At 42.3% G+C, this 27,856-nt stretch overlaps 1 protein-coding gene across 14 annotated transcripts in view; it reads right to left on the minus strand.

Annotated features, from left to right (window-relative positions):
- TSPOAP1 (TSPO associated protein 1) overlaps nt 1-27,856 on the minus strand; it is a 253,855-nt gene that overhangs the window by 60,011 nt on the left and 165,988 nt on the right. For 12 of the 14 annotated variants that reach the window (XM_083172017.1, XM_083172022.1, XM_083172019.1 and 9 more), the window contains 10 exons: nt 26,956-27,060; nt 26,539-26,589; nt 26,406-26,426; nt 16,255-16,450; nt 13,928-14,014; nt 10,552-10,763; nt 8,978-9,087; nt 2,236-2,345; nt 1,105-1,905; nt 770-921 (listed from right to left, as the gene is read on the minus strand). In XM_083172017.1, the coding sequence (XP_083028143.1) occupies nt 770-921; nt 1,105-1,905; nt 2,236-2,345; nt 8,978-9,087; nt 10,552-10,763; nt 13,928-14,014; nt 16,255-16,450; nt 26,406-26,426; nt 26,539-26,589; nt 26,956-27,060 (1,845 nt within the window). The remainder of the gene's footprint in view (nt 1-769; nt 922-1,104; nt 1,906-2,235; nt 2,346-8,977; nt 9,088-10,551; nt 10,764-13,927; nt 14,015-16,254; nt 16,451-26,405; nt 26,427-26,538; nt 26,590-26,955; nt 27,061-27,856) is intronic. The other 2 variants (XM_083172018.1, XM_083172020.1) reach the window with 2 other exon arrangements.

Genomic DNA, 27,856 nt, shown 5'->3' on the forward strand with positions numbered 1-27,856 from the left:
TAGTGGTCATTTTGAGGATCGCTCACAGCAATGTTGGCACTCAAAGGGTTAAACTACAATTTGGTTTTATTAACTTTGATCAACTGAAAAAGGAAACACATACAGTACAAGTGATTACTTCCTGCTGCTCCAGCTCCCTAGAAGTTTTAGTAGAGGTCTCTGACCACCAACATCATGCCAGATTTGTGCCACAGACAGGTGTGTGAATGACATACAGGAGCATATACAGTATATAACACTTCTAAAAGTGCGTGGTGGAGAACTTCACTTAACATCAAGCAATGATATGCTGTCTCTGATACAAGGTCTACTGCGTTCTCAGGGGTCAGTAATGCCACACATGAAAGTACTGGGATTTTTTGTAAAAAAATTAAAAGGTATACACTATCCAAAACTGGTTGCTTTCAGTATCCGGCAGTGAGGAGGACGGTGGTGAGGTTCACAATACCAACACTGGCATCCCGACTATCACCAGGAGACCAGCGCCGGCATCCCAACATCAATACAGATACCAGTGCTGGGATCCCCACTGCCAGAATGCTGAACATAAGCATGTGAGGTGGGTTAGGCCAGGTAGGGGAGTTAGGGTAAGGCACTTAGAGAGGTGGTGGTGGGTTATATTTAAGAGGTGGGGTACAGAGGACTATACTTTCCTGAGCCCTGTCAGGATTCCTTCCATCGGGTATTCTGAACACCAGCATCCCCACCATCGGTCATCCATATGTATCCCCTCTGAGACATGCGTAAACCTCCTAAAATACTAATTTACCTTCTGTCTATCAGCATATACTGCATAGCCATTTACTCTGACTCCATTTGATGTCCCTGCAGCATCAATTGTTACTGGTAGCCAAGTGACAAGCAGAACACCGGGTTTTGGACCTAGTTCAACCTGAACATCAAGTGGGGCATCTGGAGGACCTGAGAAATGGAACAAACCATGACTACATTGTGCCATCAAAATCATTTAAAGACATACTAAGAATTCAATTGTAAAGATTAAGTTATACTTTTAAAAAAAACATATACAATAATATAAGGATAGTTAAAAAATAAAGAGTAATAAAATGATATGAATAGACTTTTTGAGCTATGAATCAGCACCTGCAGCGGGAGTTGTTAATTGCATAACCGTGGTCTTCGGCTCCCTCCTCTCGATAGGTAACTCCAAGGGAATCCGCTGAGGGCGGGCCTCCACTTTTACATTATATATGGTGCTGGGCCTCAAGCTGCTAAATGTATACCAGTAGGTACCGGACTTGGCCAAGCCACAGCTTTCCTCATTTAGATACAAGGCATGTGAATAGTTGCTGTTACATGGCTGCCATGTAATTTCAGCAGATGTGGCTGAAAGGCTGCGAACACGTAGCTGTGTTGGAGCAAGCGAGTAACCATAGCCAACCAACATGGTGCACCGCATCCGATCTGAGCAGCCCCGCTCTGTCATGCTCTGTACAGAAATGCGGTAAGTCCGAGTTTTCAGCTCCAGCTTTTCAATCAAGGCTTTAGTTTGTCCTCCGCAGCGAACATTTTGTCGAAGTTCGTTATCCACATAAATATTATAGCTCAGAATGTTTCCACTGCCTGCTGCTACAAGAGGAGGCTCCCATCCGACCACTAAGCTACGGGCAAGTTGTTTAATGAGGGTCAGTTTCCGAGGGTAAGGCACAGCTGAGACATCGGCAGCTCCCTCACTGTTTCCTTGCATTGGCAATGGACTGAGGCTGCTCTCATCATCTTCCTCACTTCTCTCAATGCTGCTTCCGCTGAAAAAGCTAATGTCCTGACCAGAGCTTTGTGACAGCTCATTGGTTTCACCTGGGTGACAGGCTATCATATCATCATCAGATACACGCTCCACAAAGTTTGAAGGAACAAGCCCACGCCTTCCATCCATTAATTCTCCTGTTAAGACAAAGCGATAGGTCACAAAACCGGAGATGGGTGGTAAATAATGCACATTATGTTGTCTATACAACTATTTTAGCCTAATATGGGTTTGTATTGATCTATAGTACATTAATGTAAAATAGAGGTATTCATTAGCAATTTCATACCACAATCAAACTAATTTTTATATTCTGCTCTAACAATTTTCCATCCTAATCTTTGCTGACACTCATTGCAACAATAGCACATGAACAAGGCAGAACATGTGCAGGTTTACGTAATGCCATTATCAGCTTTGAAAGCTATACGTTACATACAGCACATGCATGTCTTAAGATAAACCACCTTCATAAAATCCATCATCGTCCATGCCGCCATAGATGTAAATGTACTCCCCCGCTGTGAGAGGCAGCTCTGCTTCCGGATTTTCATTGGGCCCATCAAAAGGATTGTAGCTACAAGTGTAAATAAAGTTTTGTAAAATAGGTAGTAACAAAACTAAAAATCAAACGCAACAAAAATAGTAAAACATTAAACTGTGCAGGTCTGCTCCAAATTGAAGATGTGGACATTTTGCAGGCTAAAACCAGCTGAAATTCAAGTTGGAAACAAAGATGTTACGGAATTACTTGCCTCTACAGATTTCCTTTGAAATAATGGGCTGCATTTCTTGTTACTATTGGTTTAATCCATGGAAAGTGATGTGGATTGAATGGTCTACAGCACATGTCTTCAACCTGCGGCCCTCCAAATGTTGTGGAACTACATGTCCCAGCATGCCCTGACAGTTTTGGCATGCTCTTATTGGAGAAAATGTGGCAATGGATGCTGGGACATGTAGTTTCACAACATCTGGAGGGCCATAGGCAGGGGTGCAACTATGGCGGTACGGGGTGGTACGGCGTACCATTAAAACAAATGGTGCCGGTACCCCGTACCGCCATAACAAATAGGCCGAAATATTTACTGCGCATGTGCGCATATGTAAGTGGCGGGGGGCGTGGCCACTTACATATGCGCGCTAGCGCCGCTCCCCCCCGCCGGGTCTTCCCTGCTCTCGTCTCCCCCGCTGTGTACGCGGGGGAGACGTGCTGCTGCTGCTGCTCTCATGATTTCGTTACAGCTCCTGCTGCTGGACCGCGCGCGGCTATTGGTTAGCGCGCGGTCCAGCAGCAGGAGCTGTAACTATCAGGAGCAGCAGCAGCAGCAGCAGCACGTCTCCCCCGCGTACACAGCGGGGGAGACGAGAGCGTGCGGGCGGGCAGGCACAGGGGGCTGTGTATGTGCCTGCCTGCCGGGGGGGGGGGTTCTATCCCCCTGGGCAACGAGCAAAGTGGCACAGATATATCCCCCTGGGCAACGAGCAAAGTGGCACAGATCTATCCCCCTGGGCAACGAGCAAAGTGGCACAGATCTATCCCCCTGGGCAACGAGCAAAGTGGCACAGATCTATCCCCCTGGGCAACGAGCAAAGTGGCACAGATCTATCCCCTGGGCAACGAGCAAAGTGGCACAGATCTATCACCTGGGCAACGAGCAAAGTGGCACAGATCTATCCCCCTGGGCAACGAGCAAAGTGGCACAGATATATCCCCCTTGGCAACGAGCAAAGTGGCACAGATATATCCCCCTGGGCAACGAGCAAAATGGCACAGATCTATCCCCCTGGGCAACGAGAAAAGTGGCACAGATATATCCCCCTGGGCAATGAGCACAGTGGCACAGATCTATCCCCCTGAGCAACGAGCAAATTCAGTCCACCTTGGCATCGGCATGAAGCCCCTGGCATTGAGCATGTAGGTAAGTGGCACTTATGTGTCAAATGTGTATGGTGTGTTATACAGTATGTGTTGGGCATTGCGTAGTGTTATATAGTATGACATGGGCATTGCGTAGTGTTATATAGCATGTGATGGGCATTACACTGTGTTATATAGTATGACATGGGCATTGCGTAGTGTTATATAGTATGACATGGGTATTACAGTGTGTTATATAGTATGTAATGTGCATTATGGTGTGTTATATAGTATGTAATGGGTATTACGCTGTGTTATATAGTATGTAATGGGCATTACGGTGTGTTATATAGTATGTGATGGGCATTACAGTGTGTTATATAGTATGACATGGACATCGCGGAGTGTTATATAGTATGTAATGGGCATTACGGTGTTATATAGTATGTAATGGGCATTACAGTGTTATATAGTATGTAATGGGCATTATAGTGTGTTATATAGTATGTAACGGGCATTATAGTGTGTTATATAGTATGTAATGGGCATTACAGTGTTATATAGTATGTCATGGGTATTGCGGTGTTATATAGTATGACATGGGCATTGCAGTGTTATATAGTATGTCATGGGCATTGCGGTGTTATATAGTATGTCATGGGTATTGCGGTGTTATATAGTATGACATGGGCATTGCAGTGTTATATAGTATGTCATGGGCATTGCGGTGTTATATAGTATGTCATGGGCATTGCGGTGTTATATAGTATGTAATGGACATTATGGTGTGTTATACAGTATGTCATGGACATAGCAGAGTGTTATATAGTATGTCATGGGCATCGCGGAGTGTTATATAGTATGTCATGGGCATTGTGGTGTTATATAGTATGTCAGCGGGCGTACAGACTCTGTGGGGGGGGGGCGGTGGCATGTAACCACCCCCCTTGTGTCATATGACCACGCCCATGGCCACTCCCCTGACCACGCCCATTTTTCGCTGCGCGCCGGAGGCGCGCAGCACAGTACCACTAAGTCGTTTTTTCTACTCGCACCACTGGCCATAGGTTGAAGACCCATGGTCTACAGCTGGGGTAGCCAACCCTAGTCCTCGAGAGCTACCAACAGTGCATGTTTTGCAGGTCTCCTCACAGAATCACAAGTGAGCTAATTAGCTCCATCTGTGGATCTTTTAAAATGTGTCAGTGATTAATGAGTGCAGCAGCTAGGTTGTCTGGAAAATGTGCACTGTTGGTACTCTCGAGGGCTAGGGTTGGCTACCACTGGTCTACAGTGTCTAGGTTGACAACAACAAATATGTTTGACACATGAAAAGGTTATTTTTAAGTTGTGTAGTTTCACAACAGCTGGAGGACCACAGTTGGACATGCCTGACCTAGACAATGTAGACCTATCAATCGAATACGCAGAAAAAGTCTCCTTGAACCATGGTGATTAGATGACTTGCAAAGAATAACAGGCTGATGCAGAGTCAATGGTAATTGTTCTAGCATGGCGTGCATAGAACTTTTTGCATTACTTAGTTTGTAATATAGCAATTCGTTGATTCAACAGATAGCTATTATATGGTATTTTTTGTTTCACTACACTACATATAATAATAGAAAAACAAGTAGGTACTTAACAAGGATTAGAATTTATGGTTATGTCTTTATTGTTGCTGTGTCTTAACCCACAAGGCTATCTGTTCAGACATCATGTGGTCACCTAGATATTTAATCTCAGGTAATAGAAACACTAAAAGGAATTTTTGAGTGTTAACGTTAATAAATGTATTTATTGGATAGGCTATATCTTTTGTAGTATTCCTTTTACATATGTCATTTGTAGCTTTGTTTGTCTAATTGAAATGTGGATTAAACAGAACCATCAAGCTTAGATCTACTCATAATGCACAAATGGATGTGTGTTCATATAGCTAGCTGATACAGATTAATTTAACCCCTTCCCGACATTTGACGTACATGTACGTCATGGTCGGGAAGTACTTCCCGACATTTGACGTACATGTACGTCATGACTTCAAACTGTCACTGCGTCTAGAGACGCAGTGACAGTTAGGTGATGTCTGCTGTCCCTGACAGCAGACATCCCCCCTCGTCGCCCAGGGGGGGCAGGGGTGCCCCCCCCGGTCGGCGATCGCTGTGATTGGCTGTTCAAATCTGAACAGCCATTCACAGCGTTTCCTGTGTTACCGGCGGCTAAGCCGCTCGGTAACACAGGGATCGGTGGTGATCGGTGCAGCACCGATCACCACCGAGCGGCAGCACCCCCCTCCCACCCGCCGGGCACTCACCCGGCAGCAGCAGCAGCTCCAGCGGCTCCACCGCTACGTCCAGAGCGCACGCTGCGCTCCCCTCCTCCCCCCTCCCCCCCGCAGCAGCAGCAGCAGCAGCAGCAGCATCATGCTGCTGCTGGAAAAGTTAAAAAATAAAATAAAATAAAAAAAAATGTGCAAATGTGTATATATATATATATATATATATATATATATATATATATATATATATATATATACACACACATATATATATATATATATGTGTGTGTGTATATATGTATATATATGTATATATATATATATATATATATACACACATATATATATATATATATAATATGTGTGTGTGTGTGTGTGTGTGTGTGTGTGTGTGTGCGTATACCGCACCGATCACCTACGATCGCCAGCCCCCCCCCCCCCTCCCACCCGGCAGCCCCCCTCCCTCCCACCCACCCGGCTGCCGCAGCGCCAGCACCCCTCCCACCCCCCCGCCAGCCGCAGCGCCAGCCCCCCTCCCAAAGCTGGTGACCAAAATGGGGTCACTTGTGGGGGGGTTCCACTGTATTGGTGCTTCGGGGGTCTTGCTAATGCGACATAGCACCCGCCATTCATTCCACCACCAAAAATCACTCCTTCCCTTCTGAGTCCTGCCATGCACCCAACTGGTATTTTTTGGTCACATGTGAGGCATTGCCGTACCCGGGAGAAATTGGGGCACAGATTTTGGGGTGCTTTGTCTCCTTCATTCCTTGTGAAAATTAAAAATTTTGAGCCAGAACTGCATTTTTGTGTAAAAAAATAAATTTTTTTACACAAAAATGCAGATCTGGCTCAAAATTTTTCATTTTCACAAGGAATGAAGGAGACAAAGCACCCCAAAATCTGTGCCCCAATTTCTCCCGGGTACGGCAATGCCTCACATGTGACCAAAAAATACCAGTTGGGTGCATGGCAGGACTCAGAAGGGAAGGAGTGATTTTTGGATTTTGCAGCACAGATTCTGGTTGAATGACCCCCGAAACACCCATACAGTGGAACCCCCCCACAAGTGACCCCATTTTGCAAACTACACCCCTCAGGGAATTCATCTAGGGGTATAGAGTACATTTCAAACCCCCCGGGGTTTCACCAATTTTGATACAACTGAGCTGTGAAAATGAAAAATTATTTTTTTTCATTTTCACTGCCCAGTTGTACCACAATTGGTGAAACCCCTGGGGGTTTGAAATGTACACTATACCCCTAGATGAATTCCCTGAGGGGTGTAGTTTGCAAAATGGGGTCACTTGTGGGGGGGTTCCTAACTTTTAGCATCTTATGGTGCCTAGAAACCTACATGGTGCCTAAAAAATAATCTCATAAAAAGGAGGCTCCAAAATCAAGTAGGTGCTCCTTCTATTATGAAGCCGGTGGTTTGGTCACCGTGCACACTAGGGCCACATATAGGATATTTATGAAAACCAAAGAATTGGGGGAATCAATTTTTAGTCACATTTCTCTAGTAAAATCTACTGTGTTCCTTAGAAAAATGTATTAAAATTGAAAATCCGAAAAAAAAATGAAATTTTGAAATTTCACCTACACTTTGTTTTAATTCCTGTGAAACACCTAAAGGGTTAACAAACTTCCAAAATGCTGTTTTGAATACTGTGAGGGGTGCAGTTTTTGAAATGGCATCATTTATGGGGGTGTCTCACATACAAGTCCCTCAAAGTCACATCAGAACTGAACTGGTCCCTAAAAAAATCAGTGTTTGAAATTTTCTTGAAAATTTGAGAATTTGCTATTCATATTGTAAGCCTCCTAGTGTCCAAAAAAATTAAAAGGAAGTTGAAATAATGATGGAAATATAAAGTAGACATATGGTCTATGTTAGTTATTAACTATTTTGAGTGGTATGATTATTTGTCTCACAAGCAGAAAATTTAACATTTTGCAAATCGCTAAATTTTCCATTTTTTCACGACATTTTGGTATTTTTCACAAAAAAACACAGACTGTATCGACCCAAATTTACCACTAATTTGAAGTACAATGTGTCACGAAAAAACAATCTCAAAATCACTGGGATAAGTAAAAGCAAAAAAAAGTTATCCCCACTTAAGTGAGACATGTCAGATTTGAAAAAAATGGCTCTGTCAGGAACGCAAAAACTAGCTCTGTCAGGAAGGGGTTAACTGATTGAATATCGTTCTGATTGGATGAATACAGCTTAAATACATGAAGGAGAAATGGTTTAGGAATGTGAAAATATTCTGCCTGGATCCCTGGTGGAAAGTTGTCTGTGATTGATTGCTGGCTTTGAATACATATAGCAGAGGTGTTTGTGGCTCTAGAAAACACTGCAATAACCTGCTTGTGTGATTCAGTGGGTATAAGAGCAATACTGACTGTATTTCAAATCACCCACATTGTTTTTTCAGAATCAGCAATCAATGGTGCTCACGAGGCTGAGCATAGCACAGCAACTGCAGCTAGCATCCTCCCCCTCGGCCCAGAGAATTAAACACTGGCAGGGTTGAGTATAGTGCGACAAATGGAAAGCTATCCTGCGTTTTCTCCTTCACAACAATTTCCATATTACCACTCTTGGTATCACTCAAAAATTAGCTATTTGCAAAGTGCCACCATGAATCTCCAGAACACCACTATTACAGCTATTAGAATTATTAATTTATATAATGGAGCGGAGAGATCACCAGATAAACTTTCCTATTTTAGAGAATTTGATAATTTATTAATACGACTTAACTATGAATAATGAAGAAATTTAGATTTTATTAATATGTACAGTATATTTAAAGTGATTTTTCTTTTGTGGTAAAATAATTTGCCATTTGAAGTAGAGATGTTATCTCGCCTTGGTAGCATCGCAGGCCCTTATATGACACTCTCCCACAAGGGAGCATTCATTCAACTCTGCATCAGCTCTCAAGTGTTTAGTGAACCTTTATCAATTATGATTGAAAGTGCAGTTTTTTTCCTTCCACAAGAAAGATGATAAAACTACTAATACATTTCTATAACCCAATATTCTGAATCTCACCTATATCGGGCAAGAAAAACTTGTAGTTTAGCAGTGGGACGGGTTTCTGGTTCTGGATTCAACGAAACACTATCGGCTTCTAAGTCCTCCATTTCACTGGCAGTGTCCACCTTGCAAAGACATGATTTATAAAATTGCATTAAAGCCTTTTCTCAAAATTAAACTGGACCTGGAATCATGGGTATGAAGAACTCTGGCAAGAGGTTAGGCACTTTAAGAAATCTGAAACCATCTCTTCCTCTATATCAAAGCAACTACAGGAACACCAATCATTAATTAACTAATACCTAGGGTGACCAATCCCGGGATTGGTGGGATCCTGGAATTTGGCCTCAAAATTGCTGGGATTTAAATTTCCAATGTCACGATTTCGGTATTAGGCTGCACATACATGCCCATCCCCCCGCCTGCACCACCCTCCCTCCCCACTGTCAGCCACACCGCCTGCCACGCCCCCACACCCCCTCATTTTTTTTAAATTAGGGAAGCCAATCCTGGGATTGAGCATTTTTCAATCCCGAATCTCAGAGAAAAACAAAAGCTGGCCTCCCCCAGCTGCCTGGGTGCTTTGCCCTTGGAAAACATTATAACCAAGGATGTCCCCACACAAAAGCTGGCAGCAGTGTGCTAGTATGGGGTAGGGCGATAACTGTTAAAGCACTGAAATATTCAAATAATTGGGGCTATGTAGAAAGTGATATACATTTGTGAATGCTAATAGACAATTTGGTGTTCACTCAAGCGTAAATAATACCAGTAGTATTTATGTATATAGAATAAGAAAACTGAGAGGCACACACATTTGAGAAATAAGAAAGAACAAAGTAGTCCTATGGACATTCAATGCATGAAATAAACATGCTCAACAAACCAACCCCAATAGAGGAGGAAGGAGCTGTATCAATAACTCGAACCAAGAGAGTGGAGGTATACAGCGAGACTCGGAGCCTGTGCTTCTCAGTGAAGAGTGAGCCTTGGGTGGGATGTCTGCAGTAAGGAATAGTGCTAAGGGGTGGGGAAAGGAAAGCCTGCCTCCCCCTTCTAGCTTGTACTTTCAGTGCAATGGCCGTCACAATAGTAGGCCCGCACTGTTCGCACATTTATGGTCAATATGTTTGACTCCCCCCCACCTGCTCCCAGTTGCTTCCCAGTGTGGCTCCTGTGGTGTGTGCTGTGGAGCACTGACCCAGTCGCCAGTGTAGCAGCAGCCAGCGATGGGGCTGTGTGGAGCTGCAGTGAAAATGTCCTATAGGACACTGACTCAATGCCCACTCAGTAGTGTAAACTATTTTAACGATTTGAGGCTGCTTAAAAACAACCCGAGAAAACAGTGCCCTGCTCATTTGAGGCACCAATCGAAACTGGACCTCTGTGTTAGGGGCGGGGTATAGATGAGAGGGAGCCTGGGCTGCTGGGTAGAGAAGCGTAACCATTCAGGGAAAAGACTCCAGCTCAGCCAACTTTACCCAGTGTATCAGCCTGTGTCACCTACTCAAGACCACAAAAAAAAAAACAATAAGTGTCACGTTATCAGCTATTGAATCTTTAGGCATGGTAACAATTTTCTGTCTTACTTCTGGTGTGGGACAAGACTTGGAGCTCTCATGGGCAGAATCTGATTTCGATGAGATATGTGGTACTTCAGGCTTATGTAGTTCTTTGGCAGCTGCATGATCTGTGGCCTCAACATTATTAACATCATGACTCCGCTCTGGTGTCTTAGGTAATTGTTTCCTTTCAACTTTCTTTTCTTCATCTATTGTCAGGGGATTAGATTCATGCACATCTGAGAAAAGCAAAGTAAATGAAAGGACCTAAATCACAGACCAGTCCTTGAAGTCAAATCTTACAATGACAAGTAAAAAGGAGATACCATATTTAAAGGCTTAATTGTCTCAATCTTACGTGAAAGTGTGGTTTAGCAAATAACAGAAATGCTTCACTTTCGCCCACCCATCCTAAAACTTGTTTTTGTCATTTTGAAATGGGGCCTACACATGGGGCGATTTCAGAAAAATACCCCTACATCGCTCCGTTTGTAGGGGCGATAGCGACGCGCGGCCCTGCACATCGCCATCGGCTGGCGATTTATAACCAGCATGCGGTATAAATCTAGTTACATTGCCGATCAGGGCCAGTGTTCTCACTGGAGACCACTGGCCCCGACATCGCTCTGTGTGAGCGATCTAGCATCGCTCAGCACAGACTCCACGTGTGTAGGCCCCTTTAAGGCACATTCCTGAACGGAGAGCTCTTGTAGATAATTTGAAAATTCCCTTCGCCCATGTAAGGCATTGTGATCTTCCATACTGTCTGTATTTACTTTGGTAGTTCCATGATCTATCTTTGCTTTAAAACAAATGATAATTCCACCAACAAGCCTTTAAATAAATGATCTTTTAACACAACAAATAAAGTCAGATAAAAGTTATACAGCAAGCATGTGCAGAAAAGTGATTACTTAGCTATGAATGGTCTACAGATATACAAAGGAATACACAGCTGTTGTCAAGTACAGGATGATCAAAATGTTCTTGCTTGAAAAATCCTCCAACTCAACCATCTCTTCAATTAAGAACTAAATTGTGCTACATACACAGGATTGTAGTGATACATCATTTGGGTGAGTACCTCAAGCTTCCTTTTGTCTTCCCTGGTACAATCAGTTGTATTTTGTTAAATTTATTCATGAATAATTTGAAGAGGCATTCAATAGAAATAAGAAAATCTTCATTACAGTGAATTAATGTAATTGAGGACTTAGGGCCTTATTCTAGTTCACTCTTTCTGACAAAATCTTCCTTAAGATGGACAAAACCATGTGCACTGCAGGGGGGCAGATGTTACTTGTGCAGAGAGAATTCGATTTGGGTGAGTTATTTTGTTTCTGTGCAGGGAAAATACTGGCTGCTTTATTTTTACACTGCAATATAGATCTCACTTTGAAGTAAAAACCCCACCCAAATCTAATTCTGTCTGCATATTTTACATCTGCCCCCTGCAGTGCACATGGTTTTGTCCATCTAAGAAGGATTTTGTCAGAAAGAGTGAACTAGAATAAGGCCCCTAGTGTCAGTGATTCAGAAACAGGACTGTAGGCTACCAGCGGAATCAGGATGATGAGAAATGATAATGAGGAGGAGAGATGAGAAGTAGGGACTTTACTGTGGTGTAACGTTCATAAGCGGCTCTACTGTTGCACAATGTGTATAAGGGTGCTCTTCTGTCTAATGTGTGGTATAATTTGAATAATTGATACCACTGTGCGGTCAGGTAACGTGTATGAGGAGGTAACTGAGCAGTATAATGTAAATTGTACTATTCTGTGGCCACGTACCTTCCAGACAAAATCACAGGCCTTTTATTTTTGTTTTTTTACATATCAATGTTTTGAATATGCTTCCACGCAAAAAAATGTCCAGCTACCTAAACACTAGATAAACAACCTTGATTAACACAATAAAGAGACAAATGAGTGGGAGAGATCTTAAAGGGTTTGCTAAAATGTAAAAGAGCCCACACAAGGAAATAGTTTAGGCAACAGTATCCTGTAAATTAAATGTGATGGTTTTAAACTAATCATTGTACAGTACATGTATTTAATTGAAACTTGTGGTGGAAAAAAATACTCTTTATGCATAATGCTTCTCTTTGGTGGTCAAGGAAGCATATATACGGAAATTAATGACTTAGAACTTCTGAGCGACAGCCAATCATAATGACGTAAAGGGCCAGTCAGCCCAAACTGAGAAGATGAAGTCCAGGCAACTGTGTATATAATCATATACGGGGCGCCATCACCTCTTTGGCTGCGGAGGGGGATATTTCTGTTTGGCAGCCCTATATGGCTAAATGTCACCCCCTCCAGGGCAGCTGGACTTACCCACCACACAGCCTACCCGGTGACAGAGATGTTTATAGATAAATAGAATTTCTTACAGCCACTGTTCTGACTGCAACCAATTTCTGCCAGGGTGTATTAAGGTGTCAGACACTCCAATATGCGTTCATCCCAGCAATGTATACACTCAATAGATCAAATTAGGGATTGCTTTCCTTTAAACTGCAGACCTACTTTGCATGTGTGTCCATTAGACCAATGGTTCTCAACCTCAGTCCTCAAGGACCCCCAACAGTGCACGTTTTCCAGGTCTCCACACACAATCAAAGGTGAAATAATTAGCTCCACCTGTGATCTTTTAAAATGTGTCAGTGACTAATGAGTGCAACAGTCGGGCTGTTGTGAGGGAAGGGACAAGAAAAGAAAACCACCCCCATACCCCCCTGTTCCAGCACCTTAACTATAAAGTTAGAAGAAAGTGCTTTTCTCATATGGTTGTTTAAAGTGGATATATAATTAATATGCACATAAGTTCCTATCTGTACTGTATTACACAATAAACTTATTAATTACTATTTTTAGAAGTTTCACACCAGACTACAGCTATTTATATCAATGCGATGGATCATAAAAGACATTTTTGGGGCAGTAGCCTAGGGCTGTAAGAGTGCCCAGAAAATGATTCCGATGACTTTACAAATTTGAGCCTGATAAAAGAAAGAATTTGTAGTGTGAGGGAATGTTGAATGGCCTAATAAGTTCAGGGGAAATTTTATAGCCAGTTTTCAAATCCATCACTGTATATTGCAATACTACAATCATAAAGTTATCTGCTTATAATTTAAATACAATATATACAATACAATACAATATTACTTGGCCTAGAAATCCCCTTCTAGTGGACTTTTTGTCACTGAATAAACCAGGAGACCAAAATCCTAATTAATAAAAGGTGCAGTAATCATGCATGTACTGTGTAACAGTGGTCTGGCATGCTGTGTACAGTGCACTGAATCATAGATGTTTTTCACCTCAAACCCAAAACCAACAGCAAGCCCCCACACCAACACCAGGTGGCATTTACACAAAAATGGTCTGGATTTCAGTACCCTCCATTGAGAGATAAATAAAGCTTGCGCTGTTGTCAATCAGACTAATATCTACCCAACTGATCACATCCCAAGAGGAGAACTCATCTAGAAAAAAAGATAGGACATTAGTAGCCATGACAACCTCTTAATGAATTGCTACATGAAAAAAACATTGCTGCACTAATTAAATAAATCAAGGTTTTGGCATTACTTTTCTAACATTAAGTGGCAGATTAAATTAGTCAGCTCTGTGCTGTATGCTCTTGCATTAAGCCCCAAAGGGTGCACTTAACACGGATTTTTCCTTTCAGCCTCCGGAACTGCAAGGACAAAACCAAGATAAATGCACCCTTGGGCAAATTAAAGCACAGGATAGATTCTAGCTCTTAGTGTGGTTTCTATGGGGTAACACACACAGTATTTAAAGCATTAAGGAATTTGATAGTGATTTAAATAAATACTGTTGACACACACAAACATATATATATATATATATATATATATATATATATATATATATATATATATATATATATATATATATGCTAAAAATGTAAATAATGACCTAAAATAATAGCAACCAGCTTGGTATCCTAGTTCTAAAGTTCCAGTGACCACTCAACATTAAAACGAAACCTCTTCTATGCAAGAACATTCTAATGGTGTGTCCACAAGGTCGATGGCCCTGCTATGCGATCCCGATATGATCGGATCAGGAACGAATCGCATGGCAAGCCATGAGACGTGCATGCAATTTTGACTATATAGTACAGATCTTTACTATATAGTCATTGCAGCCCTGTCTATCTTGCTTCGATTTGTGCTGTCACGGGAGCGCGCATCGGGATCGCAAGGTTAAAAAAACCTGTGCGATCTGCATGCGATCCCAATGTGATTTTGACTATATAGCCAAATTGTATGCTGAATTGTACAATGTGTACACGCCATAAGATTTCCTGTGTGCAATTCTTTGACTCAGAAGCCAACTAATTGTGTGTACACACAGTACAATTTAGCCTACAATTTAGACTTTGTAGTCGCATCGGGATCGCACATAGAACGTATGGCGATTGTACAGTGTTTTTAACCTTTCGATCCTGATTCACTTTCCTGTACAACACAAATCAAAGCCAGATAGACAGGGCTGCATTGACTATATAGTACATCTTATGGCTATATCTTTTGGATTGCTGTGCGATTCGATCGCATTGGGATCGAATAGCACGGCTGTCGTCCATGTGTTCACACCATTAGCTTCCTTTCATTGTGCTTTTGTTGTACCAATATCAAAGCATAACATAAGCGCAACAATATAGTCAATAACTATGTGGCTATTGAATACACCTCAAGTGCAGTTTAGGAGAAAAAAAATGGTTTACTGTGTAATAATATAAATCCAAGGCACGAACATTCACATAGCTACAGTATATCTATCCATATATTATAATTGATCTGGATAACAAAAGCAGTTTATGCACCCTTATACAAAGTTAAAATAACGGTACTTGTTTCCTAGCACGGCGCCCGTTGGGTCCCATCGCATACCTTAACTTAAGGTATGCGATGGGACCCGACCGACCCGATTTTCGGCCTTTAAACAAGTTTTTAACTAACTTTAAAAAATCGGTCGCATCGCATGCCATTATAATGGCATGCAATGCGACCGACCTGATTTTTACATTGGAACCAATGTAAAAAGGGTCCCCGAGACCCGATTTTACATTGGACCCAATGTTAAATGCCCCCCAGACATGATTTTTAATTGTAAACCCACCCTGATGGTGAATTATGTCAAATGCCCCCCCATTGTTAACGCGACGCCACGATCAACGTCAACCCAAAGCGTGGCGAGCCTGCGAGGGGCGGCGGTACCCATCCTCCGACCTTTTCATACCCCTACTATCCACGTCGCCGTGGAGTTGATTTTATATAGTGTGGCGAGCGGACGCGCAATACGTCTGAAGTAATGCGTGTCCGCTTGCCTCGTTGTGCTCGCCACACTATATAAAATCAACTCCACGCCGACATGGATAGTGGGGGTATGAAAAGGTCGGAGGACGCGGGCTCGCGGCGCTTCGGGTTGACATTGTGGCGTTAACAATGGGAGGGGGGCATACAATGAAAAATGGGGTCTGGGGGGCATTAAACATTGGGGCCAATGTAAAATTGGGTCTCAGGGACCATTTAACAGTGGTTCCAATGTAAAAATCGGGTCTTTCGGGTCGATCGCATCGCATGCGATCGACCTGATTTTTGCGACCCGATTTCATACAATTAAAATCGGTGGCGCCGTGCTAGGAAACAAGTACCAAAATAACATTATCCCACAAAATCCACTTAGTCACCTCCTTGATCTTGCTGGACTGGAGTGAGGCCAGGGGTAGAGCAACACTGAGGTGGAGGCAGTTCAGAAGTCCCCAAAGTAGATGTGAGGAGGTCAATATTTCCAGTTTGCAGACGAAATCTTTCCAGCTCCCCAGATAGGAGACTAAACTGCTCTGTCTGACTGCGACATTTCTCTTCTAAAAGCTTCACTTTAGCCTAAGAGAAAAATTAAAATAGGAATTACAAGTCAGGTGAAAAAGGATCAACTTCAAAGTGAAGTACGGCAATTTGGCAAATGAGGTCTGTAATGGTCATGTTCGTTCACTACATAAAACATAAAAAAGTGGATGCCTTTTTTGACAGGGATGGAACAGATCCATATTCTAGGATTTTTAAAGATATTCTGTACATATAGGATCAATACCATTTTTGCATATTAAGCAAGCAGAAGGGATGTGACATTCATATCAATTAAAGCTTTGTGAAACAGTAACCATATACTGCACATTAAATACGAAGACATAGGAAATATATAGACATTACAAAAGTCAACCATAATGTGGAAAGCAACACAAAGATACGTGAAAGTAATAGATTCTATTCACATTGGATTTTGCTTTATCATCAAAACTGCCTGATCCATATGGATATCTCCCAAGGAGGCAGATGTATTAAGCCTGGAGAAGAGATAAAGTGTAGATAAAGTAAAAGGAGATAAAGCACCAGCCAATCACCCCCCAACTGTCATTTTCAAACACCATTTATTGGCTGGTGCTTTATCTACTTTCACTTTATCTCTAGTTTATCTCTTCTCCAGGCTGAATACATCTATCCCAAGTATTGTTAAAAACCCCAATATAGCACATCATCTATATATAGGTCTAGTGTCCGTTTGTATGTCTCTGAAACACTGCCGTCTGTTGGCAGCGAGTGAAACTAAATCTTTCTCTCTCACCCACACAAGCACAGATGCAATCACAAGGTAGCAGACTAGCTTTCAAAGCATTTGCTTCTAAAGGGCTCACTCAGTGCCATATTAAGGCCTAAATGGGCCTTGAGCTGAAAATTATCAAGGGCCTATTATGTACAATAAACAGGGTTGTGGCCAGCACCTAATAATATATAAATATATGTATATATATATATATATATATATACACATATATATATATACATATATACATACATATATACATACATACATACATACACACACACACCACACACACACCAATATATAATGTCCGGCACTCGAGTAAACTTGAATACTTGAACGGGTGCCCCCAATAATCACTTTTGCATTACATCCCAGCAATCACACATATATTTCCAAATAGTGGCGCTCACGTTCCTTGAAAGAAAAAGGCAACAACTACTGTAAAGTCTTCAATGTTTTGGTTATTTTAATAACCGTCATCAGGATACAGTACAAGTAAGCATGTAGTTACCTTAAATAGATGGGGTGCTCATCTATTTAAGGTAACTACATGCTTACTTGCACTGTATCCTGATGAATTATTACAATAACAGAAATGTTGAAGACCTTACAGTAGGTATTACAAATTCAGACACACAGGATATATTGCCAGGTGCCCTCCAAAAGGTGCATCCACAGGATGCCGATGTCCTAAGATACTTGTAGGGTGAGGCGGCATTCCAGTCATAAAAAAAAAATACTGAAAGCCAGAACTTGGTAGCCAACATTTTAACACCTTTTATGTGGTCACCTAAGTTTACCACACCATATACAAATCATGCAACACAATAGTAACCCCCTTGTACTTAACTTGCCTCTTACACATTATGCCACATGGAATGAGCCAAAACTCACACCGACTGAGCCAAAATTCCCACTATGGCACATGGATGGAGTCAAAATTCACGTTATGCCACACAGATTAAGGCAAAATTCATATGTTGCCACATGGATTGAGCCTAAATACACATTATACCAAACAGATTGAGCCAAAGTACACAATATGCTTCAGAAACAGAAACGTTGCGCACAAAAGGCGACCATTAAAAATTGACACTATAATGCCCATTACATGTTAAACCACACACCATAATGTCCAATATATATATTATGCCAAACGCCATAATGCCTATTAAAAATTATGCTACATAAATGCTGTTTACCTACATGCTCATTTGCCAGGGGTTCCATGCCCGTTGCCATGTGGAATCACATGCTCATTGCCAAAGGGGAATACATGCTAACTGTAACTGGGGGACAGCTTCCGCCAGGCAGAAGTGACAGCCATTGACAGCCGGCCAGAGAGCGGGGGGCTACCCAGCTGTATTCAGAGCACTGCAGGTCCCACGCTATTTGAAATACCAGAAAATGCAGGGATTTACCTGGGAATATGGTCCCAGGATCATGCAGGGACATTCCCAGCTTGCCCCCTTTTACACCAGCCTAGTTCCTGCATTTTCTGGTGTGAAGGGGAGAGAAAATCACACCCCTCTCTCCCCTCCACCATTTAACTGGCTACTTCGTTTAACGGCTATATCTTCTAAACCAACTGACCCATTTACATGGTATCATACAGTATCATATTGATGATGTAAAAGGTTGTTGCAATCAGTGGGTTTTATACCAGGTATATAGATGACGTATTTATCTTGTGGGGTGGGTCTAAAAATGACTTTTGTGACATGATGGACGTTAACACTAGAATCGGATATAAAATTTACTTTGGACATCCAAGATAAAACATCCATTTTTTATGACCACCTGCAGTAACTTGATGGGGTCCTGTAATTATTTTTATTTTCTGATGGGGTCCCAGAGCAAAATAGTTTGAGGACCCCTGCCTTAAGAGTACACAGAATATGTAGTGACCCAGCAGATGAACTCATCCACCTGACGACGGTGAGACCACCGAAACGGCCGTCGGGCATGAATAAGCTACCTGTGGACGTCCATGATGTGCCTTTGCTGATCCTAAGTATTGTTTGATGGAACTTACTCTGTTTGACTGCACTATCATTGACCTGCATGGATTGTCATGATGTTTTACTCGTATTGGAATATATAAAGACTTTTTTCTCACGAGAGAATAGAATGTGCTGGCTTCTTATTTCAAGTCTAAAGTCAACCCTTATGTGGCACAGCACTTCAAAGCTGATATCAATGGGTGTGTGACATTGCGAACTGCCATATAGCTATCTATCTATATCTATATATATATATCTATATATAGATATAGAGAGAGAGAGAGAGAGAGAGAGAGAGAGAGAGAGAGAGAGAGAGAGAGAGAGAGAGAGAAGATGTAATAGAGTGCGCAAATATTGAGTTTTAATAATACCACCACGTTTTTAGGTCTTTTAAAGCTCTTATGAAAATAAAAACGCAGAATTCCTGTATGCATAAGAATTACATTCAGATAAAAACATCCAATAAAACATGCAGAGCATAGATGATTTTTCCATAAAACGAATGCTTGATGACCCTACGCATTTCATCTTACCGACTTCATCAGGGGAAGTTCAAAGTGAATGATTTTATTAGGTTTAACCCCTTCCCGACATTTGACGTATATATACGTCATGGCCGGGATGTACTTCCCGACACATGACGTATATATACGTCATGACTTTAAACTGTCCCCGCGTCTATAGACGCGGGGACAGTTTAAACATGTCTGCTGTCCCTGACAGCAGACATGTCCCTGCATGCCCAGGGGGGGTGGCGATGCCTCCCCCCGTCGGCGATCGCTGTGATTGGCTGTTCAATGTGAACAGCCAGTCGCAGCGTTTTCCTGTGTTACCGGCGAATCAGACGCTCGGTAACACAGGTGTCAATCACCGCCGGGTGTGAGGGGGGGGGGGCATGAGGGGGTCACCGGTGATGACCACACCTCACCCCACCTCACCCCACCTGCCCCCAAGGCTGTGATTGGTCCGTCGGACCGACGGACCAATCACAGCCAAGGCGCGTCATTTAAACTAATGGTGACTGCGCTGCAGACGCCATTCCGGTCTGGAATTGCGTGCAGAGCGGTCACCGGCCACTCTGTCGTGCTATACATACCTGAACCTTGCCTGATACTTACCTGATCACCGCTGGTAGCGTGCTGCCAGCAGCTGGATGCTTCCTGGATCTTGTGACTTCCTGTGTCCTGCTGCTGCAGTGTCATAGAGTCACAGATCGTGAGAGATAGTGACAGATAGTGACAGAGAGTGATAGAGAGTGCTATATTTTGTGTCTGCTGCACCCCTTTTGTGCTGATCAGTATATCTGTGCTGATCAGCAACTTTTTGGGTTTTTTTTTTTTTATATATATATACCTGTCAGTTGCACCAAAGGTTGTGCTGCCTGTGCAACTGACTGCTGCCCCCCTTCTTTTGTGCTGATCAGTTTAAATTAATTAACTGATCAGCAACTTTTTGGGGGTCCAGGTTTTTTTTTTTATATATACCCTGTCAGGTTGCACCCACAGTTGTCTGCCTGCTGCCCCTCACTGCTAATCAGTGTTGCATCACTGATCTGCAGTTTTTTTTTGGGGGGGGGGATTGCAGTGGGGTTTTGTTTTTACACCCACGTTGCTTTTGTGGGTGCTTTTGTGGGTGTCCTGTGGCCACTGATCAGTGACGTACATCAATGAACAGCATTTTTGGCACAGGGTTGATATCATTTTTTTTCTGCAGTTTTTTAAAAAAAAAATTTTTTTTTTTGGAGAGTGCTGTGGTTTATTACACCCACGTTGCTTTTGTGGGTGTCCTGTGGCCGCTGATCAGTGACGTACATCACTGAACAGCATTTTTGGCACAGGGTTGATATAATTTTTTTTCTGCAGTTTTTTTAAATTGTTTTTTTTTTTGGAGAGTGCTGTGGTATTTTTTTTTTAAAATAGTTTTTACACCCACGTTGCTTTTGTGGGTGTCCTGTTGCCTTTGAGCGCTGTTTAGTGACGGACGTTACTGACCAACATCTGTGCTCAATTTTTGGCGCAGGACCTTTTTTTTTTTTTTTTAACCCCTTCATTTTTTTTTTTTTTTTTTATTGGGATCAAATTCCTGTATAAAGTATTTTTTTTCTGCACTACATACACACTACACACTACATACCCCCCGTGTTTAAATAAAGTTTGTACCCCCCCTACACTATACACGTGTTGAAACATTACACTTACAGAAACACAAAAATAAAAATGGCATCCCAAATGTCATCCCAGTCATCCAGAAGAATGTATTCAGCGGAGGAGGCATATGCCATGCTTGCCTCTGACTCTGACACAGCCAGTGATGCAAGCGGGGAATTTGAAGGATTCGTCTTAAGCTCCTCTTCCTCCTCTAGTGATGAGGGACCCCCTCAAAGACGCCCCCGTAGAGCAGCTGAGACCCCCCCCAAATGATTGATCCCGTATGGACCCCACCACCAGACAATTTTGAGCCCCAGGTTCCTGAGTTTTTGGCCATCCCAGGAATCCAATTTGATTCAACAGGTCTCAGAGAAATTGACTTTTTCAAATTATTTTTCTCTGATGATTTTATAAATTTAATGGTGGACCAAAGTAATTTATATGCCCAGCAGTTTATTGCTCAAAACCCCACGTCATCATTTGCTAGGTGGACCCCTGTAGATGCAGTAGAGATGATGACGTTTTGGGGTCTGGTGTTACATATGGGCATAGTAAAAAAGCCAGAAATTAGGCAATATTGGAGTACAGATGTTCTGTACAGCACCCCATTTTACCGTATAGCCATGACTGGGACTCGTTTTGAGACAATCCTTAAATTTTTACATTACACCGATAATGCACAGTGCCCACCCAGAGATGATCCCACCTTTGACCGGCTATTCAAAGTGAGGCCGGTCATTGATCATTTCAGTGCCAAATTTGCAGAGATGTACATCCCTGAAAAATTTATTTGTATCGACGAGTCCCTTATACATTTTAAAGGAAGGGTTAAATTCCGCCAGTACCTTCCCAGTAAGAGGGCAAGGTATGGCATAAAAATGTATAAACTGTGTGAAAGCACCTCAGGGTACACCCACAGGTTTAGGGTATATGAAGGGAAGGATTCAAGAATTGAACCGCCAGAATGCCCCCCCTCCCTCGTAGGTGTTAGTGGAAAAATTGTCTGGGATTTAGTGCACCCCTTCCTGGATAAAGGTTATCACCTCTATGTGGATAACTTTTACACTAGCATCCCCCTGTTTAAGGCCCTTGGTTCAAGAGGTACAGCAGCTTGCGGTACTGTGCACAAGAACCAAAGAGGCCTCCCAAAAACGCACGTTGCCCAATTACTGAGAAGGGGTGAAAGCAGGGGAATATGCACCGAAAATATGTTGTTGGTCAAATATAAGGACAAGAGGGATGTCCTTATACTGACAACAATTCATGGAGACAGTACCACCTCCATCCCTGTACAAGGTACCAGTACCCACACCTCAAAACCTAATTGTATCCTAGATTACAATAAGTACATGGGCGGAGTGGATCTTTCAGATCAGGTACTGAAGCCGTACAGTCCCCTGCGGAAAACAAAAATCTGGTACAAGAAGCTGGCCGTGTATATCATCCAGATGGCACTGTATAACGCTTACGTGCTATTCCGTTCTACCAGCCAGAGGGGGACATTTATGCACTTTCAAGAGGAAGTCATAAAGGGCCTAATATTTGGGAACCAGCAGGCAGAGGGCCCCAGTACTTCTAGTACTGGCCCCCGTATTGTACCAGGGCAGCATTTTCCTAACGAAATCCCCTCCACTGCAAGAAAGGGCAGGACACAAAAAAGGTGCAAAGTTTGCTATAAAAAGGGAATAAGAAAGGATACTATTTTCCACTGTGAAACTTGCCCCGACAAACCCGGCCTATGTATAAAGGAGTGTTTTAAAATATACCACACATCTATGGATTATTAGGTTCATCATTTCACCGTGCTTCGGGGGTCTTGCTAATGCGACATAGCACCCACCAACATTCCACCAGAATCTGAGCTGCAAAATCCAAAAATCACTCCTTCCCTTCTGAGTCCTGCCATGCACCCAAATGGTATTTTTTGGTCACATGTGAGGCATTGCCGTACTCGGGAGAAATTGGGGCACAGATTTTGGGGTGCTTTGTCTCCTTCATTCCTTGTGAAAATGAAAAATTTTGAGCCAGAACTGCATTTTTGTGTAAAAAATGTAATTTTTCATTTGCACAGCCCAGTTGTATCAAAATTGGTGAAACCCCTGGGGGTTTGAAATGTACACTATACCCCTAGATGAATTCCCTGAGGGGTGTAGTTTGCAAAATGGGGTCACTTGTGGGGGGGTTCCACTGTATTGGTGCTTCGGGGGTCTTGCTAATGCGACATAGCACCCACCAACATTCCACCAGAATCTGAGCTGCAAAATCCAAAAATCACTCCTTCCCTTCTTAGTCCTGCCATGCACCCAAATGGTATTTTTTGGTCACATGTGAGGCATTGCCGTACTCGGGAGAAATTGGGGCACAGATTTTGGGGTGCTTTGTCTCCTTCATTCCTTGTGAAAATGACAAATTTGGAGCCAGAACTGCATTTTTGTGTAAAAAATGTAATTTTTCATTTGCACAGCCCAGTTGTATCAAAATTGGTGAAACCCCTGGGGGTTTCAAATGTACACTATACCCCTAGATGAATTCCCTGAGGGGTGTAGTTTGCAAAATGGGGTCACTTGTGGGGGGGTTCCTAACTTTTAGCATCTTATGGTGCCTAGAAACCTACATGGTGCCTAAAAAATAATCTCATAAAAAGGAGGCTCCAAAATCAAGTAGGTGCTCCTTCTATTATGAAGCCTGTGGTTTGGTCAACATGCACACTAGGGCCACATATAGGATATTTATGAAAACAAAAGAATTGGGGGAATCAATTTTTAGTCACATTTCTCTAGTAAAATCTACTGTGTTCCTTAGAAAAATGTATTAAAATTGCAAATCTGCAAAAAAAATGAAATTTTGAAATTTCACCTACACTTTGTTTTAATACCTGTGAAACACCTAAAGGGTTAACAAACTTCCAAAATGCTGTTTTGAATACTGTGAGGGGTGAAGTTTTTGAAATGGCATCATTTATGGGGGTGTCTCACATACAAGTCCCTCAAAGTCACATCAGAACTGAACTGGTCCCTAAAAAAATCAGAGTTTGAAATTTTTTTGAAAATTTGAGAATTTGCTATTCATATTTTAAGCCTCCTAGTGTCCAAAAAAATTAAAAGGATGTTGAAATAATGATGGAAACATAAAGTAGACATATGGTCTATGTTAGTTATTAACTATTTTGAGTGGTATGATTATTTGTCTCACAAGCAGAAAATTTAACATTTTGAAAATTGCTAAATTTAACATTTTTTTACGACATTTTGGTATTTTTCACAAAAAAACACAGACTGTATCGACCCAAATTTACCACTAACTTGAAGTACAATGTGTCACGAGAAAACAATCTCAAAATCACTGGGATAAGTAAAAGCAAAAAAAAAGTTATCCCCACTTAAGTGATACATGTCAGATTTGAAAAAAAGGGCTCTGTCAGCAAGGCAAAAACATGCTGCGTCAGGAAGGGGTTAATGATTCCTTTTCAAAAGGTTCTTCATTAATAAAAATCATTAAAAATCCACATTGATGACACAATAAAAATAAGCAAGTGCTCCACAGAATTTTTTTCCATTGGGAGGGGCTTTTTCTAGAGAGATACCCAACAGACAGTGATCACACATGTGCCGCCTCCTATTTTAACCTAAAAAGATGGTGGTATTATTAAAACTCAATATTAGCGCACTCTATTACTTCTTTCAATCTAACTATCCAGTGCCCCTTATGCCCCTTTCAGACCGCACTTTTAAAACGGTAAATTGCCGTTTTTTTACCGTTTTAAAACGGTAATGTGTGCGGTCTGAAAGGTCCAGTCCCACTTAACCGGTTAGAAAATGCCGTTTTTTCTAACCGGTTAAAATGCAGGGTCCTACCCGTTTCTGAACCGGTATTTTAGCGCAAAAATCGGCTCAGAAACGGTATTTAGGACCCAGCCAATGAGCTGGGTCCTAAATTCAGCACAGTGAATACTTAATGAGCGCTCATTAAGTATTCACAGCACTGGAGCCCCCCCCCCGCGTGTCGACCCCCCCCCCGCGCGTGTCGGCGCCCCCCCCCCTGTCGACTTACCCCGTGCAGGTATCTCCGTTGTGGTTCCCGGCACTGCAGCTCAGTATGCTCGGAAAGCACTTATGAAAAAAGTGTCTTTCAGAAAATGGCTGCCCCCTATACGGAAGACAGTTTTTTTAAACAGGGTTTCCTATGGGGCAGCCATTTTCTGGAAGACACTTTTTTCATAAGTGCTTTCCGAGCATACTGAGCTGCAGTCCACAACGGAGGTACCGGCACGGGGTAAGTCGACACGGGGGGGGGCGCCGACACGCGGGGTGGGGTGGGGGGGCGTCGACACGCGCGGGGGGCGTCGACATGCGCGGGGGGCGTCGACATGCGCGGGGGGGCGTCGACATGCTCTCGGTCGACACGCGAGGGGGGGGGGGAGCTGCACGGAGGGGAGGGCTGAAGGCTGCACTGGCTTTGACCCTGTATTTGGAAAGTTTCCAAAAACGGGTCTGCCAGTGTCAAAAAATCGGCACTTAAACGGTAATATACCGTTTAAGTGCTGCGGTGTGAAAGGGGTTTTATCTGGCAGACCCGTTTTTGGAAACGTTTCCAAATACAGGGTCAAAGCCAGTTATGCGGTCTGAAAGCAGCATTACTAACAGGGGGCTTAATAGAGGTGCTGCTGGTACTCTACAGCGAATTCAAAGGTACTCCCCTTGCAAAATAAATATAGATGTATTAGAGAGAGCCTCATCAAAGGAAACACAGTTGAGCATTACATTACATACAAAATTGCAGCCATCAGTCCACTGCTCCCTTTTCACTACCACTCTCTCGGATTTCTATTTCTGAAGGTGGAAAAAACACATTTCTTTATTGGTCCTACATCTATTATATCTGGTTCCCCCCCCAAAACCATATCTCAAACAATGATCAAAATGCTTTAAGAGTTTATAATATGTGAATTGCACAAAACTGGGAATACAAAGCATAAAAAAGGTTTTGCATAATAGTAACCCTATAACTCTGAATCATCATAGGATGGTAGAATCCAATTTTGGAACACAAACATTAAAATCAGAAATGTACATTTTTGATAGTACCTGCAAACTATCCAAAGTGTTCTGAGCATGAAAATTAAGAAACAATAGGTTAGCAAGACTGTCAAAAAATATAATTAATTTAATCAAATTTGATGCAAGGAACGAAGAGAAGACAAATCACGTAACCCCATACCTCCAGCAGCTGAACTGCTCCTTCATGCTCTTTTTTAGCTTCAACCTGGGCCTGTAGTCATAAAATAAATAATTTGTCCCAATATATTTATATAAAAGTGCAGTGAAATTTATGCTAGCCATACAAACAGACTTGGTTATCCTTGAGTCAACATGAGCTTATAAACAACCTATCCAGTAAATGAAGCCAGCTGACAACCCTAACTGCTGCTCAGAATGCTAAATAAATACAGTAGTATTTCCTGTGTGTGAAGATAGTTGTGCTAGAAAAAGACTGTACATAGATATCCTTTCCACAACATTTTTAAAAGTTTAAGCAGGATTTAAGGTGTTTTATGTGATAATACTCGGGCTAAAGAAATGTACTTAAATGTCCAAAAGTGGCAATTGGCTGCTTAATTGAAGGAAATCAACATACCTCCTGGAGACGTTTTACTTCGTCCTGCCTTCTCTGTAGAGCTACTATGGCATCTTCATGATCTTTCTCCAATTGTTGCCTTCTCTCAGCCACATCTCGCATGTGCTGGGAAAAAAAAACCACATGTGTTATTTTTCTGAACAATTCAAACAAAGTTTAGAGAGCGACCTGGTAAAACACACAGGTGATGAGTCGTGCGACCACAACAGAATCCCTCAGATTTTCTTTGTACAGCATTTGTCGCATTCAGAGCAGTAGATATTCCTGAAAATGGATTGGTCAGATGCTGAAGGCAACAGAACTGTACAACACCGAAGCCCTATTCTGTTTGCTGATTTACAATGTCATTGGGACAGTGGAATGGTTAGCATTACTGCCTCACAGCACTGAGGTCATGGGTTTAATTCCCACCATAGCTCTAAGTTTCTATATTCTCCCAGGGCTAGTGTGGGTTTCCTCCCACTATTTAAAAATATATTGGAAGGTTAATTACCACAAAACACAAAAAATTAACCCTAAAATTAATGTGTTTGCGTGCATATGTGGTAGGGAATATAGATCGTTAGCTCCACTGGGGCAGGGACTGATGTGAATGTTTAAATATTCGGTACTTGTTTCCTAGAACGGTGCCCAGATTATCTACGTACGCAAACGTAGGGAAATCGCATCACATGGACCATTTTAGTGCCGTGCAATGCAATGCATATTTTTAATGTAATTTATTCACTGCTCTGTGGGCCCCAGGGGATCGCATCTCCCGCAAAATCGCATGCGATTTTATAGGGTGTGTGATGCCATTAATTAGCTATACAATAATATCATTGTATGACATACAATGATGTTTTACGCTCCCCACTATCCACGCCACCCCCGAAGCGTGGCAAGCGCAGTGAACCCCGCG

The sequence above is a fragment of the Crinia signifera genome, chromosome 2, assembly GCF_055691185.1.
Source record: "Crinia signifera chromosome 2, ASM5569118v1, whole genome shotgun sequence".
In the NCBI taxonomy this organism is placed as follows: Eukaryota; Metazoa; Chordata; class Amphibia; order Anura; family Myobatrachidae; genus Crinia; species Crinia signifera.